The sequence below is a fragment of the Sabethes cyaneus genome, chromosome 3 (genome assembly GCF_943734655.1).
Source record: "Sabethes cyaneus chromosome 3, idSabCyanKW18_F2, whole genome shotgun sequence".
In the NCBI taxonomy this organism is placed as follows: Eukaryota; Metazoa; Arthropoda; class Insecta; order Diptera; family Culicidae; genus Sabethes; species Sabethes cyaneus.
In genome coordinates this window covers 29,892,216-29,911,042 of record NC_071355.1, presented here as the reverse complement: position 1 = coordinate 29,911,042, position 18,827 = coordinate 29,892,216, and the positions used below count along the sequence as shown (strand labels likewise).

The following is an 18,827-nucleotide window of genomic DNA, read 5'->3' as shown; positions in this document are numbered from 1 at the left end:
TCTGCTTTTCCGTAAATCACGTAGGATAAATCACCCGATTCGGTCGTTTTGGGGTATTTCGTCGGCAGGAAAATTTTCTATTGGGCAATTTGACAATGTAGTTCCCGTATCCAAGACACGAACCAGCAACATGTTTGCCACCAAAATATCCATGAAACACCAGCGACACTGGCATTCTATATATATTGATTATACTACATAAACACACGAAAAACCACAGCGAACCAGCTACAAATTTTTGCGAAAAAAAAACTGATAGCGGAAAAATCAATTTTGAGTAGTTTTCGCACAGTGACAACATTCAATTCTACTCATTTTTTGACAGCTCCATACAACGGTTTAATAATGAGTAGTTTCAACTCAGACACTGAGTAGCCCTGTCTAAGCGTGCAAAGTTACTTTGACATCGAATGGCCTGATTCTACTGAGATTCGAACCCATGACCATTCGCTTGTCAAAGCAGACTCGGTAACCTTGCGGCTACAAAGACCGCCCCCCCCCCTTCGACTACATGTTATCAGACGTGCCTTTACACCGCAAAATCTGTGTCAAGGACTTGGGAATACTGCTCGACGACTTTTTCGATGCAAGGGCGATAATTTTCAACACACAACATGTATTCGTAGTGAGTCCAGTCAGGAAAAACAGCAGTTCCGCCAAGGACCACGCCACGTCTGGATGCTATACTTCTAATTCTTTGTGGTTGCGCAATTTTAAAGGGATTTTTTTTAACATCTTGCAAACCTGTATAGCATTAACAAAAGGGTGAATGTCGCACATGTAAACAAAACAAGTGAGACTTGTTTTTTGCTGGACTATCAACCCTCACTCGGTTTGTTTATATGCTTGCGACATTCGACCTTTTGTTAATTATAATTCTATCTTCAAATATTTTTGATGCTATTTGCTTTGCTATTTGCTATTGCTATGTGGCATATAGCAAATTTGCATCGGCTTATCCCTCGGTTATGCGCAATTTTGTCGACTTGTCTGATTGTCAAAAATGCATTTTATTCAGCGATTTTCCCTTTTCCAGACAAAAATGCAACTAACTGTCAGCTTTGGCACAGCGATGGCAGAAAGCCCAGAAAGCAAATCGAACGAATCGAACACAAAAGGGCTGAGAGGATAGGATAATAGAAAACAGAGTAAAGAAGTAGAAGAAGATTATTGCGAGGAGAAAGATAAGGAAAAATACTTGTCACCGATAGGTTGTGCTTTCCCGTTTTGTGACCCAAAGCATTTTTTCCTTTTCAAAGTTGCATTTTACAGACTAAAGGGCCCGAAGTGAACGACAAATTTTTGTTAGCTTTCAGTCGATAGTGTGAAACTTGTGTAGAAACGGATTGTTGTGTTGCGGTGGCACCAAGTGCGTTAAAACTTCGGTATAAAATACCAAACCTCGATTACAAACGCTGTTGTAAGCAGAGCCGTGCCAGTATACCGTCCTCGGTTTTCATACGGACGTTTCTGCGTTTAGTTGATTTTCATTTGGCTGAATAGAACGAAACAAAGGATCCTTCAAGAACAGAAGTTTGTAATTGTGCAAATTTTGTCACGCAAAAATGGCGGATCAAACAAATCAAAATTCTACTCAGGGTAGGTTAAATAGGTGTTGAAACAAAATGACGAATCTGACCTCTCATTTCATTGCAGAGCCGGCGCGAAGCAAGTTTCTGCCCTTGGATGTGAACAATGCAAACTGCGACCGGAAGCGACCGTCCAAAAAGCTTAGCTTTCAACCGACCCCGGCACCAGGTTTTACCGTGACTAACTCTACGTTGTCCGATAAAACCCGGGATCGGATCAAAGCTCAAGCCACTGGAAAACTTCAGATCACGCCCGACCAGATCTTTGACTTTACGGCAGACGATCTGTTAGACGAAGGCGAAATAGGTCGTGGGGCGTTCGGAGCCGTTAATCGTATGAAATTTATTCGAACCAATACGACAATGGCTGTCAAGCGGATCCGATCGACGGTTGATGAAAAAGAGCAGAAACAGCTACTAATGGATCTGGAAGTGGTCATGAAATCGAATGACTGTAATACGATTGTGACCTTTTACGGGGCGCTGTTTAAGGAGGGCGATTGCTGGATTTGCATGGAACTGATGGACACGTCGCTTGATAAGTTCTATAAATTCATCTGCGACTGTCAGAACTCCCGTATTCCGGAAGCGATTCTCGGTCAGATCGCACTGGCCACCGTGCAGGCTTTGAACTACCTGAAGGAGAAGCTGCGGATTATTCATCGGGACGTAAAACCGAGTAACATTTTGCTGAAATCGAACGGAGACATCAAGCTGTGCGATTTTGGCATTTCCGGACAGCTGGTGGATTCGATTGCGCGAACCAAGGACGCCGGCTGTCGGCCGTATATGGCGGTAAGTTCGACTGTTACCGATGACTGGTCCTGGTGCTTCTTTATCGCTTTTTATTTGTGTGTTTTAGCCCGAACGAATCGATCCACATCGCGCCAGGGGATACGACGTGCGCAGTGATGTCTGGTCGCTTGGAATCACGCTAATGGAGGTGGCCACCGGAAAGTTCCCCTATCCCAAATGGGGCTCCGTTTTCGAGCAGTTGTCACAGGTGGGTACTTTACTACTCTTAAACACTATTGACGCCCAGCGTGCTCAGACATAAAGGGGCAATCGGAGGATGGCTAATCTATTATTACTTATTACAAAATTACCGGCCGATAATGTTGAAAACTCAGAAGTGTCAGGTCCAATTGAATTGGAACTGTACTAGAAATTAGAGTTGGAATTGGACTTGAAATCGGAGTTTTCATTTGACATTAAATCAGGCTTCCATTTGAACTGATTTTAACTAGAACTTTAAGTTCAAATTGGACAAGGGCACAAAATTAGACACGATGTTTAACTTGAAATTAAGACGGACATTTCTCGTCTTATTCACTCACACATTTGACCTCTCTTCTTGTTGTCCCTGTTTTCTCCTTTTTTGTAGCGTTCGTTTGTTTACTTTGATTCTATCCCGTGTTTTCTTGTTCCATTTTTTCTTATTTTCAGTCCTGTTTGTGCTTTTTGTTTTTTTTTGTTATTTTCTTTCCCTCATTTTTGTCCTCAGTTTTTCTTTTTTTCGTTTGCATTTTTCGTCTTTCTCCTGCCTCTTTTTATCACCTTTCGGTCTGGCCGTTTTTCTTTTTGATGCCTCGTTTTTTCATCCTTTTCCTTTGTCCTGAATTTTCTACATTCCGTTTTAAGACTTCTTTAATCCGTTTTTCGTGTCATCTTTTTCCTATTTTTTGTCCCATCTCTTATATACTGGTTGACCTCTTTTTCCCTTCTTTCCTCTATCGGTTTTCTTTTTTTATCTCCCTGTTCTTGTTTTTCTTTTTGATTTGTCGTCTCCTCTCATCTTTTCTGTTCTGTATTTCCTTCTTGTCACGTATTCCTTCTTTTTCTCTCGCGTTTCCGCTGTTTCCTTTTCTCTTCTTTTCCCGTCTTGTTTATTCACTTTTTTGCTTTGTCCTGATTTTCCTCTGTTCCGTTTTTGGTTCTTTTTCTTCCGTTTTACCTCGTTTTCAGGTCCCTTTTTCCTCTTTTCCCGTTTCGATTTTTTCTCCTTTCTGTAAGTACAGTTTGTCTTCATTTATTTTCTTGTTTCATATGGTTTCTTTATCATTTTTTCTTCTATTCTCTAGTTTTTCTCTTCCGTTTCACCAATTTTTCTTCTTCCGTTTTACTATTTTCTTTAGTCCGTTTTTCTTTTCTTATTTTTCTGTCTCATTTTTTGTCTTATTTTCTTTGAGTTTCTTTTTCCTTTTCTCTAGTTTTTTCTTCCGTTTTACCTTTTTCTGTTCTATTCACCTTATTTCTCTTCCGTTCAATCATTTTAACCAGTCTGTTTATCTTTTCTTCATTTTCTGTCCCATTTTCCTATACTTTGTCGTATTTTCTTTCTAGTATTGTTTATCGTTTTTCGTTCTTTTCTCCTTTTATATCCTATTGATACATCCATTTTGTTCGTCTATCGGTTTTCCTTTTTTCCTGTTCGCTCGTTCCTTTTCTCTTCGTAGATTGTGTTGATGTTTCCGAGTTTGTTTCGGATTTTTATTTCCAGGCCGTTTTTTCTCTGTTCTTGTTTCGTTTTTTTGACACTTTCTGTCCTGCTTCGATTTTATCAGTCCCGGTTTCCATCTTTTTTTCTATCCCGTTTTTCGTTTTCATCTTCCTCTTATGTCATTTTGCGAGCTTTTATTTTTTTCTCGCGTTTTTCAATTTTTTATCCTTTATCTATTTTTATTGACTTGAAATTAAACTTGTAATTGTTGTAATTTTGTAAGCGGATTTGAAACTGAAGCTATTTTTACGCCATTAATTTGCATTTCGCAACAGTTCGCATTTGTTTTGTTTTTTTCTCCTTTTCTTTAGTTTTTTTCGCGCGTTTTCCTTTTTTTTCTCCTTTTATAGTGAATAACCAATTGATTAAAACTACATTAAAAATAAAAAAAATCCTGCTGGTATATCCCGCTTGACCTATTTTCCCATTTCCTTCGTCTTTATCGGTTTTCCTTTTTTCTGCCCGCTGTTCTCTTTCTCCGTTCCTATTTCCTATTTCTCATGTTCCGTTCCTATTTTCTGAGTCCTGAATCTCCTTCGTTCCGTTTTGTGTCTTACTACTTCCGAGTTTTATGTTTCCAGGCCCATTTTTCCTCTGTCTTTCATCATTTTCTGTTCCGTTTTCGCTCCTTTTCTATCTTGTTTTTCGTTTTCATCTGTTTCATTCTTCCTCTTATTATGTCACGTTATGTTTTTCTTTTCCATTATATCCTTTATGTCTTCTGTTTTCATTTTTCTTCATTCTTTCTCTTTTTCTATCCCGTTTTTCTCTTTTTTTGTTCCTTTTTCCTTCTTTTCTATCCAGTTTCGTTCCTCGTTTTCTTCATTCCTTTTTTTCCTTCCCCTCATTTTCCTTCGTTTGCCAAGTTTTCTCCCATTTTTTCCTTTTTTCTTTTCCTGCCCTGGCTTTATTTCCATACGTTTTTCTTTTCTTATTGTGTCATTTTCTTTTCGGGTTTTCTGTTTCCTTTATCATTTTCTCTCGTTTTCTCTAGTTTTTCTCTTCCGCTTTACCACCTTTTTAGAAAACAGAAAAATCCCTTTTCACCATTTCTTGTTCCATTTCCTTTCTGAATTACTTCGTTCTCTTTATCGTTTTTGCCTCTTTTCTCTAGTTTTGCTCTTTTGTTTACCTTTTTTCTTTACCGTTTAATCGTTTTCTTTGGTTTTCTTTAGTTTGCGCCATTCTCCCATATTTTTCTCTAGCATTTTACCTTTATCTTTTCTTCTTTTATATCCCGTTTGACCTATTTTCCCATTTCCTTCGTCACTGTAGATTTTTCATTTTTTTCTGTTCGCAGTTCTCTTTCTCCGTTCCTGTTGTCTTCGTTGATTATGTTGATTTTCATGCCCTGAATTACCTCCGTTCCGTTTTTAGTCTTGTTTAATTCGGCTTTTTGTACCTTTTTCCCTTCTTTTCTGTCCAGTTTATCCTCATTTTCTATATCGTTCTTCGTTTGCTTTTTGCCTTTCTTCATTTCTCTTCTCATTTCCCTTCATATTAACTTCTATTCTTTATCTTTTACTGTAAAGTGTCCTCGTTTTCTCTCCCATTGACATTATTCGTCTTGTTCACACACGTTTTACATTGTTTTTTTCTTGTTTTCCGTGTTTTCTCCTTTTCTCTTTCGATCATTTGTTTACTTTTCTCTATTTCGTGTTTCCTATTTCATTGTTCCGCTTTTCTTTGCTTCCTGTTCATTTTTTTTGTTATTTTCAGTCCTGTTTATCCTCATGTTTTTCGCTCGTTTTTTTTTTGTTATTTTCTTTGTCGTATTCCAACTTTTTGTTCTTATTTTTCCTTTTTTTTCGTTTGCTTTTTTTCTTTTTTCTTGCTCTCTTTATCTCTTTGTATTGTGGCTTTTCGCCTTCGTTTGTTCCGTTTTTCCTCTTTTTGATGCCTCGCGTTTTCATCTTTTCTGTCATGTTTATTCTATTCTTGGGTCCCTTTGGTCCCGTTTGACCTCTTTTTCATGATCTCCTCCTTTCCTCTATCGGTTTTCTTTTTATCTCCACCTTTCCCTTTTGATTTCTCTTCCTTTCCCTTGTCTTTTCTGTGCCGCATTCCCTCTCTTGTCTCGTTTTCCTTTTTTCTCGTTTTTTTTACGCGGTTCCCTTTTTTCTGTACAGTTTGTCTTCATTTTATCCCTCGTTTCCCATGGTTTCTTTATCATTTTCCCTTTTATTTTATAGTTTTCTTTTTTTTTAGTTTTACCATTTTCTTTAGTCCGTTCTTCTTCTTTTTCTGTTTCGTTTTCCGATTCTTTGTCCCATTTTTTTCTCGTTTTCTTTATCATTTTTCCTTCTTTTCTTTACTTTTTCTCTAGTGTTTTGCATTTTTCCTTTCTCTGCTATCTTTTATATTACGTTTGACCTCTTTTTCCATTTCCTTCGTCTCGATCGGTTTTCCTTTTTTTCTGCCTGCTGTTGTCTTTCTGCCCGTTTTTGCCCTCTTCGTTGATTGTGTTGATTTTTCAGAGTCCTGAATCTTCACTGTTCCATCTTTTGTCCTGTTTCTTTCGGGTTTTTCATTGTCAGCCCCATTTTTCCTCTGTTCCTGTCTTGTTTCTGTCATTTTCAGTCCAGATTCGAATTTTTCAATTCCGGCTTCCGCCTTTCTGCGCCTTTAACGACTTTTCTATCCCGTGTTTCGTTTTCATCTGTTTCGTTTTTTTCTATTTTTCTGTTCTGCTTTCTCCATTTTCATTCTTCCGTATTTTTATTCCTCTTCTATCCCGTTTTTTCTCCTTTCCTATCCAGTTTACCCTCCTTTTTTGTCCAGTTTACCCTTGTTTTCTTTATGCCTTTTCCTTCTTTTCTCTCTTTTTTCTTCTTTTCACTTTCGTTCTTCATCTTTTGCTGTAAAGTGTCCTCGTTCCTCACAGTTGGCCTCGAGGTACGATGCTGTGCTAGTGGAATGTATCACCTAGGCTTTGCTTCGCCTGTCCTCGTTTCCCCTATTTTTGTCTTTTTTCCGTTTTTTTTCATGTCCTGGATTTTCTCCCATTCCGGGTATGAAATAGGGAAGGCAACTAGGAAAAAGCGCCCAACATAGCTCTAGCCATCCCAAGCCCCTACCTAGCGCCTCCACGTGGCCATACCTGGAAATACTTCAATTTGTATAATTGAGTAACAAAGCTAGGAGGTGCGAGGTCGCGCGGTTTTCAGTTCCTAACCTTACAAATGTAGTTTTAGGCAACCATCAAACCACACGACTAAAAAATGCCTGGAATCGCCTGAAATAATCATTTTTCTTGTCAACGGCCAAGCCAACTACACAGGATATACCGCAGAGAGAATTCCAAGGAATCAAGTGAAACCAGAAATAATACCCAATTCCACTCAACTCCTTGAAATCAAGGGAAAGGAAGAAAGCGTGGACCTCCCGTATAAAACGCTTCCCATATAGATAATTTATTTACAGTCGGGAGTATTTTCACTAATAAAGTATAAGTGATACTCTGGACCCTCGGGGACGAACTAAATGCATTTCGACCAGAAGCCAGGCTGCAGCTGGCCAACGATATACCGCCTTATTTCGCTCTTTGAAAGTAGATTAAAGACACCACCTAGCAAAAATATCTGTTTAAATAATATAACACTAGCCAATAAAGTCGTGTGATTCAATGGCGGCCTAGAACTACAGTTGTAAGATCAGGAACTGTAAACCATACGACCCCACACCTTCTAGCTTGGCTACTCAATTATACAAATTGGAGTATTTTCAGGTATGGTCACGTGGAGGCGCTAGGTAGGTGCTTGGGATGGCTATAGCTATGTTGGGCGCGTCTCCCTATCTGCCTTTTCCATTTCATATGGAAAAATTGGAACTATTTTTTACGCAATTAATTTACTTATCTACGGGCGGGCTTCTGTGTGTGTTACAGACATTATTTTGTTTTTTAATGCTTTAAATTTTACAGAGAAGATGCGGCACGCCAGTCATTGAATTTCCTATTCGGGTATAATTCCGAAGCGCGGCTGACCCTAGATACTTCAAGTTTCAAAATTCTCGACTGGACAATAAAGGTTTTTGGTCTATGACATGGCGATGGAGCAAAGTTACTGAATAGCTTTTTCAGCATAAACAATAACGATTTCTGCAACGGCAGTTGCACGGTTAAGTAAAATTTTCCAGCCGGCTGTAGAGATCACTGTAGTAAAGTAAAGTAAAGTAACGGGTAATGTAGGTTTTCCCTGGTAGCAAATGGCCTAGGTGATGCTCACCTGCGGTCGAAGGACCAACATGTAGCTGTTTCTTGGTAACAAATGACCTAGACAATACTCACTGCGATAGAAGTCCGGTTCCTCAGTTATTTGCTTGGGAACTTCAAGGCCACAGCACATTAACAGAACACTATCTTTATATCGAATTAATAGCGCAGTTTAACAAATTCTTTAAATAACTATAATTCGAAACACAATATTCACGAGGTTGAAAGAATAATGCTTTTTGTTCAGCCTTCAGGTTTTTCGAGAATGTGACAATTTCCATTTCGCCTACTTAGACCAAACAACTTCTGCTGTCAACGAAACCTTTTGTACCAGCGCCGTCATGAGAACATTTACATTACCTATAGGGGTGGTAGGGGCAATATGGACCACCTAAGGAAAACGCTTCATAAAACATGTACCGCGTAATCAAAATTCTAATAATTGCCATAAACTTACGTTTTGACATGTCTTTGATAAGTTAACAATGTTAGAATATTGATTGACTCTGAACAGCCATCAAATTTAAATGTTTAAAAAATGATACTTTTTGTTTCGTTCAAAAACCATACGGGGCATAATGGGCCACCATACGGGGCAATATGGGCACCTTAGTTAAAGTTACCATTTTAGCCAGTTTTTACTGGAAAATAACATAAAAGATTATATCATATAGAAGAAAAGAGAAATGGTGACTATTTTGATTTCATTCAGCGGTTGTTTTATGATTATTTCTATTTAACGATTTTTTTTTCAGTTGAACAACATGGCAGTTCAAGTGGCAGGTAGATGAAGGACTCAATTTTTGCTCTGTAACCGCAATTTTCGGGTTGATTGTTGCTTACAATTACGCAGCATTATACTTGACTGTGTCATTTTTATGTTTATATTACTTTCCAGTCTTTATTGGTTATGTACAAATACATTGCCAGGCATGCTCATTATGCCCCTTACAGCTATGCTAATCAAAAATAATTATAATAATGCGATAAAACAAAAAAATATCTCAATTATACAAAGTAATTGTTCATATATGATAATAGCAACCATATATGGAGTGGAGAAGTCCATAGCACGCAACAAATGGCTATAGAGCTTATTTTGTGGGTTGCAATTCTTATAGTATTTTTACAATCCTGAATCGGCTCGAATTTTTTCTCCATATCTTAGTCATGTTAACGAATTTGGACGCGATTTTTGTTGAGATGCTTACTAAGAACATTATCAACAAGTTTGTTAATTAAATTAGCGAAATTGATTGTCCAATCTGCCCAAACGAACGGTGGCCCATTTTGCCTCGTATGCTCATTATGCCCCTATTACCCCTACGAACTAATGTCGGCAACAGGAAAGGTGGATCAATATTACAATAATGGCTTCCAATGACTTTAGGAATGTTGCCGCTTCTTGATTCTTTCTAATTTTCAAACACGAGATTTAGGGTTCGATCATGTCTGTTTGTGACTGATAAATATTTGTAAGCCCAAGAAACTTGATCTACGCCAATTCAGTTTAAGTCTTCTCTGGACCGGTCTCTGTTTTAAGATTGGGGAACTTCCAGAGAAGTGATTTAAATTTGTTTCTCATTTTTAGATAAATTAGCAAAAATCCTGTGGATTTCTGTCGAACACTAAATACTTTTGCGATGTCACTGTTAATCATATTTCCCACCGTTATTCTTCATTCTAGGTAGTGGAAGGAGATCCCCCTAGACTGCAATCATCCTACAACGGTATGGAGTTTTCGGCAGACTTTGTAAATTTTGTAAATACTTGGTAAGTTTGGCATCGTGACTGTCCTCGTTTTTTATAACCCTCTAGCCTAACGCCTGTTCTGCTTTATATGCGCTCTTCCTCCTCCTTCCTTAGCTTAATCAAAGACGAAAAGGACCGACCGAAGTACGGCAAACTACTGCAGCACTCGTTCCTCCAGCGCGTGCAGCAGGCTCACACGGACGTGTCGGCGTACGTAAGCCAAATTCTGGAATCGATGGCTAACAATGGCATCACACCGTTCACTACGAACCTGCCGGCGGAGCGCTGGAACGAAAGTTTCAACTAGGACACTCTGTCCTAGGTCTGCTATAGGTTCGAAATCGCCGCTCTACGCTTTCCTACGTCTTGTTTTAATTTCCGTGTAAGATTCGTATTAGCTAACCGCAGCAAAGCTGCATAGAAAGTGATTAGGTCGTCAGGTGAGTTTCTTCTTTATCACAAGATATAAGGTGGAAAAGCTTGCACATGTTAGGATTATTATTGCCTCGTGTGTATGTCGGTAAATGTGATAGCTGCGTTTGTTTCGGTGTGTTGATTGATTGGGTGTAGGGGGGGGGGGCGAAGTTTTGGGTTATTGCTTTCAAACCTGGATCCTCCAAATGGGACGCTGTGCGGTGAGGGGGAGAGAAAAAGGTTTGCCGAGGACAATAAATTGTCTCCCAATATTTTGCGTTGTACAACTTTAGTTCGTTTTCTATGGATATACTGGGAAAAGATTCTGTTTTGTGAAACCAAGTACTGAGTGAATGTTTGTGATGCGTGTTTGCGCGAAAAATTGTGATTAAACTGTAGAGATTGAATAATTTTTAAATAAAATCTATGAAATAAATAAATATGAAGGTACGTACGGATTACTAATTAAAACCCAGAGTTAGCTGATGAAATATCAGAGACAAGGAAACAAGAAAAAACTAGTTGTTGTTAGTTGTTGAATAAATCAATTGATTTTGAACGCTAAAAATAGTTGCTTTTTAGAGGAGAAGTGGTTCCAACAGGAGGATAACAGTTGATTAAATCGGAAAAACGAAACGTTTTTCTACTACAATAAAATGCTAAATTACCTGCTTAACGTAAATTTCATGAGATTTACAATCCTATAAAATAATCGTCATGTAGTAGCAGCTTTGTATATTTTTATCAGCGCTGAAGATTTATGTACTGTTGTTTATTTTTTACTGGGGATTCTGTTTTATTCAAAGATCAATCTGCTAACGACTGGCTGAACTAGTTTTCATGCAAACAACTAGTATATATGTTGAAGCAGCAGCTGCTTTATACGTTGTTCATCCAGTTCCAGTAAGATTCTTTCAGTTGTACCGACTAATCGAAAACCAAGCAGCATCCCTAATTAGCTCGAGATCATCTCTTCATTTTAGCAAGCCAGAGCCTTTAACTTACTTCTTCCGGAGCTTGAGAACTAAGGGCTCTTTTTTCAATGAGCTTATCACCAGTACTACATAAGATAGAAAGAAATGCAAGAGAAACATACACATACGACTATGAAATACTTATAGATTACTACACTACTAGAGTCAACAGGTGAAACAAAGTAACTAATAAATAAATAAAAAAAAAGAAATTTTAAACTTAGAGAGGAAGAGCAAAGCAAACCCTATTCTAAAGCCGAACAGAAGAAGGTCATCTTAAATGCCATAGAAAGATATGCCACATGTTAATTAAAAAATTAAAAAAAAAAAAGATGACTCAACCAACAAACAGGTACGGTTATCGGTAGATAAAACGAACACACACACACACACGCATACCAACACGTAGACAAGGATAAATCCTTCTTCAGTGGTTCACTCTAAACTAAATAGAAATTAAAGTGAATGAGTTCAACTAATAGAGATACAGAAACAGTAAACCATCCTGTACGTTACGATACTGCAGACGAGTAAGAATAAACCACAATGCAATATTAGAGAATTTCTGAAAAAATAGCAATACTGTAGTAGTACGAGGGTACTAAATAATATCACATCATTTATTGACTTGAACGAGGCTTAAAAATCGCTGGTCACGTGTGTACGGTTACTATTTTCGGTGGAATAGAATTACACCATAATTTCAAATTTGCCGATTGTAGGACGTTCCCAGTTCCCGGAAAACCATTCCCCAGAACGAATCATGCACTAGAATCATGCGGGTGTGGTGGGTTCGAATCCGGTTATAATCTCAATTATAATCTCAGATTATAGCTTGGTTCGACCCATGCACCTTCCAGCATTGGACAAAAGGTAGGAGTCACAACAACATCTTGTTAAGCGTAGCTACCTATTACCCTCCCCTCTCCTTTCCACTTTTTCCCCTCCATTCCTAAAAAATCCCTCTTTATTACGTCCCTTGCCGTCCCTTCAATTGTAGAACCATCGTTTCAAAAATTATTAATATATGCTTAACCGCATTTCAAGGTCATGACTAAAATCACGAGGTTTGGTCTATTCCGTTTTAATTTTTTATCCACATTTTTCTGTCATTTTTCCTCTTTTTCTGTTTTCATCTTTCCATTTTTCTGCTCCGGTATTTCCCCCTCTTCTGTCAAGTTTATAATCATTTTGTTGCTCCGTTTCTTCGTTGCCTTTATGGTTTCTCCTTCTTTTCTCTCAGTCATCTTCTTTGCTCTTCCGTTTCTCTAGCAGCAACCGCTAGCAACGGCACTTCATTGGATAATATATATATATATATATATATATATATATATATATATATATATATATATATATATATATATATATATATATATATATATATATATATATATATATATATATATATATATATAGAATTTAGGAGGAGGAGAAACTGCCCGAGGAGTGGATGGTGTAGTCTGTCCTATCTACAAAAAGAGCGACCGGCTAGATTGCTGTAATTACCTCAGCATCACGTTGGTTAACGCCGCCTACAAGGTGCTCTCTCTTTATGGGGGCTTGTGCTACGAATTACGAATGAAATTTTTACTCTCTAACAAATCCTTCAGAAATGTCGAGAGTACAACGTACCCACACATCATATTTTCGTGGATTTCAAGGCAGCATATGATACAGTTGAACGAGAACAGTTATGGCAGATAATGCACGAGTATGGTTTTCCGGACAAACTGGTGCGGTTGATCAAAGTTACTCTTGAGCGAGTGATGTGCTACGAGCGCGTTTCGGGGACACTCTCAAGAGTTCTTTCGAATCGCGCATAGGTTTGTGACAAGGAGATGGACTGCCCTGTATGTTATTCAATATCGCTATTGAAGGTGTGATCCGGCGAGCGGACATCGAAACGAGAGGAACGATCTTCAACAAGAGTAGCCAACTCCTAGCCTTCGCAGACCACTTCGACATCATTACTAGAAACCTTGGGACGGCGGAGGCAATCTACGCGGAGGCTAGGAGGATAGGGTTACAAATCAATGCGTCGAAAACCAAATATATGGTAGGGGGAGGCTTCAGAGAAAACAACACTTGCCTCCCACGGACAGTCACTATCGACGGCGATGAACTGGAAGTGGTTGATGAGTTCGTATCTTTGGGATCTCTGGTTACCGCCGAAAATAATACGAATAAGGAGATCCAACGACGCATTCAAGCTGGAAATCGAGCCTACTTTTCTCTTCGCAAGACGTTTCGATCAGGGAGCATACGCCGCCACACAAAGCTGACGATGTACAAAACGCTAATCAGACCGGTAGTCCTCTACAGACTTGAGACAGTAACTTTGCTTACGGAAGACATACGTGCACTAGCCGTATTTGAACGAAAGGTGTTGCGGACTGTTTTTGGCGAGGTACAAACCGAAAGCGGAGAGCGGCGGAGGCGTATGAATCACGAGCTACAGGTACAGCTGGGATAGATTCCCATCGTACACCTGACGAAAGCAGGGAGACTGCGGTGGGCCGACCACGTCACAAGGATGCAGGACGATTGTGCAGTGAAATTTGTTCTTCCGGCACCAGGAATAGAGAGGCCTCTAGATGGCTCGACTATGTTGAAGCCGACTTGCGTGTGTCGAGATGCGCAACGAATTGGCGACGAGTAGCCTAGGACCGAGTACAATGGAGAGGAATTCTTTATACGGCAAGAGCTACCCTAGCTCTCGGCTGCTAAATGTAGGTATGTCTTTCGTTCTTTATCTTTTTCTGTCTACTTTCCTAGCTTTTTTTGACTCGTTTTCTCTCCCGTTTTCTTATTTTCCACTTTTTTCTCTTTTTTTTTGTTCCATTTTGCCGCGTTTTTTCTTTCGTTCTTTTCTTTTATACCAATTATTATTTTTCTTTTGCGATTTTCCTCTTTTTCAATCCCGTTTTGCCAGTTTTTGTAACGTTTTTCTTCATGCTCTTATCCGCTTTTTTCCTTCCGACTCATTTTTCCATTTTTGCTTCTTTTGTGGAGAGCAGCAGGAGATAGACCAGCTCTACAGCTGTAGATCCAACGTAAAATAGCAATTGAAATTGGATTTAAATTGGACTTCAAATTTTATTTGGAATTAAACTTGAAACTAGACATAAAATTGGACTTCAAATCGGTATTGAAATTGGGCTTGAAATTAGAATGGCATTTAAACTTGAAATTGAGCTTAAAATAGGCTTGAAATGTAATTAATTTGCTTATCGCAAAAATAGTGGCCATTACGGACTTCTGTGTACCGTGGAAGCACCAAATTTGACGCGGTTAAGAAATTTTCAATTTTAAACATTAATTACAAAATGACGGTTTGGCCAATAAAGTCAAGGTTTTGCACAGTAATAGTTAGACTAGCAAAGAATATGTAAAAATAAACAAACAGTGTATATATGCATTGAATTCCTTATATTTTGTCAAGTTTTTGTGAGACGCTCGGGGTTCCTAAATTGACGCATGAATTTTGCAACGTGCCTTATTTGACGCGAAATGTTCCTTATTTCACGCACTTGAAAAATTAGTATAATTTAACAAAAACGACGATGTATTTTGTATTTTAGATAACTGTGCATTATTTTAAATAGTTACACAAGGTTTTCGTTATTTGTGTGGATATATTTCACCCCAGTTTTTGCGAAAACGTCGGGAGAATTGGGACAGCCGATATGTTTATATTGCAAACACAACCAGGTTATTCAAAAATCTGCCGTAATTTGTGTTTAACAATGAAAATTCTAGAAATGACTTTCCTAAAACAGTTGTACCGTACCGTATCGAAATCCGTACACCTAAGAACTAAACAATTTAAAATGGTCAATATAAAATTATGGAATTGTAATGTGCAATTCATCACACTTTCTTTTGACAGTTTGTTGCTTATTTAAACATTATTTGGATTCACAGGACGCTAAAATTAATCATAGTTATAAAAAATCGAGGATAAAATGTGCAGCTCTGGATTCGAAATCCGTACACTTTTCCATGTCTGATTCAAAATCCGTACACCATGTTTAAAACGAACTAAAGTCTGATTATTTATGAATCTAAATCCGAGTATTCTTGATCTTAATAAATTAAAAGTTAATTGCTATGTTGTTTTTGTTTATTTGCCTGACTGCTTCATAAAATATACTTTTCTCAGTAATCGAAACATTGTGTTTCACTTCTATTCATCTAAGAGTCATTTACTCGCACAGAGTCCACACTGGAATCAATATTTTCGTATTTGAACCAAATTGTTCATTTGTGGTCGAAAAGTTAAAATATTAAGTTTGGTGCCGATTGGCCCTCACCTCTACCCATGGGACACCCATGGTAAAAAAAACCTCGTTTGTATCAAATCCTCTTACATTCTATTATTGCTTATACCTCAGGAAATCTTAGGTTTTGAAACAAACTTTCTTACATTTTAGGAGTAAATTAACTTTACATATAGACAGTGTATATCAGTTTTTCTTAATTTTTATTGCAAATTATAGGACTAAAAAGTTGCAGAAAGGAATCCGTTATTTTGAGAGTACCGATTCAATACGGTAGCTCTCATCGTAGTGGCCGGAACTGCAAACTATCTCCACAGACAAACAGACATAACTCTTGGAAGAAAAATCAACAAAAATTATCGTACCTCACATTTACCCTGAACACTAGCACTTTCTATGATCGATATTCCCAAATATCAAATAGCAACATGTAACAATATACCTTGTTACATGCGTCTATGTACATTAAAGTTTAGGTGCAAGTTCGGGTTAGCAAATGATAAGAAAGATTTCGAAATAAACGTTGTGTGGGTACGACTTGCACCGTTGCATATAAGTGAAAACGACACCTAGCGAAGAGTAGTAAAACGTTAGATAAGACAGAGGCCACAGTGTTACTTGATGGTAAAAATTGAGGCGTATTTCTGCCACGTTGTACCGACGTTATGACATCATTCGGGAAAGTTCTAGAAATTTCCCATCGAGTATTAATTAATAAGCAGATAGGTATATAGGCACATAGAAAACGACCAATCAGAACACAGCACGAGAATACCTTTCGATCACTTGAGTTGGAAAACGTGATCGACTCTTTCACTTTGGTGGAGACCGTACTCGAGTTTAGTTCGCTTTTCGTTCGAGCAGTGATTTTTTTTTAAAAAAAAAAAAAGCTCTTAGTTAACGCGCGTGTAGTGTGCATCTGTGCTGAACAGATTGTAAGTTTAAAAAGTGTGATTCGATGAAATATTGGACGATCAAAATGGACTTTAAATTAGTTTTTTCGATTCATTGCAGTGCGCGTTCAGAATTAAGTTCGACTTGAAAAAATAAGTCAGTTTGTAATTTAAATTTGTGCGATTCAGGTAAGACTCAAATGTATTAAGCTGAAAGCGAAAAATTAACGTGAGTGCGTTGAATAGGTACACCCACCAATTCAACGTGGGTGCTAGTCTAGGCTGAAAACTCGAGGGTGGATTGTGGTCGTGCTGTTTGGCAAGCCGTTGGTTCTCCACCGACAGTATTCCGGGGACGCATTTACCCCGAAGAAGTATTAGCCGTCGTCAACATCGGCTGCGGTGCCGCCATCCAGCGCTTACGACCTGCCACTGGACACACTGCTCGCCTAGAAACCTCGTGGGAGCTCCCGACCGCCGTTGGATACCCGTAATTCCGGACTCGGTAAGCACTCACGTGAGAAGAATAAAGCCAATAAGAAGTGTATACGCATCAGATAGCAAGTTAGTGGGGCCCAAGAAAAGCTAGTTAGAATTTGCACAAATCTAAATTGTTGGTTTGAAAACGGTTCGAAAGTTGGAAGTTGAAGTGGAATAAAACAAAAGTGCAGTCGAGAAAAGTAATAAAGGCATTTTGATCGGTTCGTTACTGTTCGCCCTGCTCGATAAATATTTCGCTCGGAGATAATTCCTGATAGTGCGCCTCCACCCTCGTGAAAAAGCTAACGTGGTTCTGATTTGGTCTGGGGTCAATATACGATTTTCGTAGTAATTTGGTAGGCTTTGTGGCCTGAATTCTGCTACACCCGCCCGGTGGTAAGAGTCTCTGGCCGGACATTGACGTGCTCTAGTGGTCTTCTCTGTTTCAGGGAAGTGGCGCTTAAGCCACTAGAGTTGCTGTAACTGCCACAGAGTTCCAAATACGAACGATTTTGATTGGTACGAACGAAAGGCAAAGTTACAAACATGGGTATCCCTCGAAGTAGTAAGTATTTTTTAGGGGGAATTCGCCTTCTTTCGTCAAAAAGCGCCACTTTGACCAAAACGGAGACATTCCCAACTAAGCCCAAATTTGAAATGACGGTTTAATCGGAACGATGAATGGAAAACGACTGGTATGTCTGTTTGTCTGTGCTATCTCGATGCTTTACTAAAGGATTTTCTACTATTTATCATCTCAATTGTCAGTCATCTTCCAGTATAACGACATATGTTTAGTTTTAGTCCTTTCTATTTTCTTTTCAAAACATGGATTAAAGTTGAATAACTAAGGAACTGCACAGGTGTAAGGATTTAGATTCAACTAGTATAACTGATTCAAAATCCGTACAGTACTAATTTTAATGAATAAATATTATTTCAATGCTATAATGAATAAAATATAGCTGTACAACGATAATCATCTATCTTTCAAATCTATTTTCGGGATTTGAGATAGGAAAATCACTTCAAGTACGCTTTACACTTGATTTTATTGAAAGTGATTTTCTTAGCAAATTGCTAACGGCACAGCAAATGGACACGGAAATCCGATAGACATTTACAGTTTGATTTTTATTAATTGTATTTCATGGCCTACTGCCTAAGTTTTGACATCGATGTAATGCTAATAAAAATGGTTCTGGACCTCTTATTAATATTTTGCATTTAGACTGTTTTACTACATATAATCAAGCAAATTCTATTAGGTGTACGGATTTCGAAGCTGTACGGAATTCGATACCGCATGGTACAAAGTTGAAGTAATTATCCGGTTAGTCTCGATCAACTTTCCTTCACCAACTAAGCTTTCTGATTCCTTACAGGTCACAGGCGACTATTGTGCTTAACCTTTAAATCCCGACGCCGAAAATTGGGGTGCTTGAAATCAGACTATTGGCTACATTTACTTTAGATTTTATTCCATTTGAATTCAACTTGTTTTAAAAGAACCGAATTAGATTGAGGCATCAACAAACTAAACAATATATTAGTGAAATTTGGTACCGCTTTTGACGGAGATATTCCGAATTGCAGTTGGGTTATTTTTTGCTGTCATAGGTTGTAACAAATTAGACACTCCGGAATATCACCTTTCAGTGCTTTCGGGGCTCCAATTTGTCGTTTTATTCCGTAGGCAGTGGAAACGGTTTATCTCTCTAAACATTTC

At 38.3% G+C, this 18,827-nt stretch overlaps 1 protein-coding gene across 1 annotated transcript; it reads left to right on the top strand.

Annotated features, from left to right (window-relative positions):
• Window positions 1-1,164: 1,164 nt before the first annotated feature.
• On the top strand, window positions 1,165-11,996 carry LOC128741118 (dual specificity mitogen-activated protein kinase kinase 4-like). The gene is made up of 5 exons (XM_053836695.1): window positions 1,165-1,599; window positions 1,657-2,384; window positions 2,452-2,592; window positions 9,990-10,075; window positions 10,169-11,996. Exons 1-5 carry the CDS (start codon window positions 1,566-1,568, stop codon window positions 10,359-10,361), a joined length of 1,182 nt encoding a protein of 393 aa, XP_053692670.1. The 5' UTR covers window positions 1,165-1,565; the 3' UTR covers window positions 10,362-11,996.
• The last annotated feature ends 6,831 nt before the right edge of the window (window positions 11,997-18,827 follow it).

Coding starts and splice junctions, on each gene's coding strand:
- LOC128741118 (XM_053836695.1), top strand. CDS start 1,566: ATGGCGGATCAAACAAATCAAAATTCTACTCAGG. Junction 1,600..1,656: donor AAATCAAAATTCTACTCAGG/GTAGGTTAAATA, acceptor ATTTCATTGCAG/AGCCGGCGCGAAGCAAGTTT. Junction 10,076..10,168: donor GTAAATTTTGTAAATACTTG/GTAAGTTTGGCA, acceptor CTCCTTCCTTAG/CTTAATCAAAGACGAAAAGG.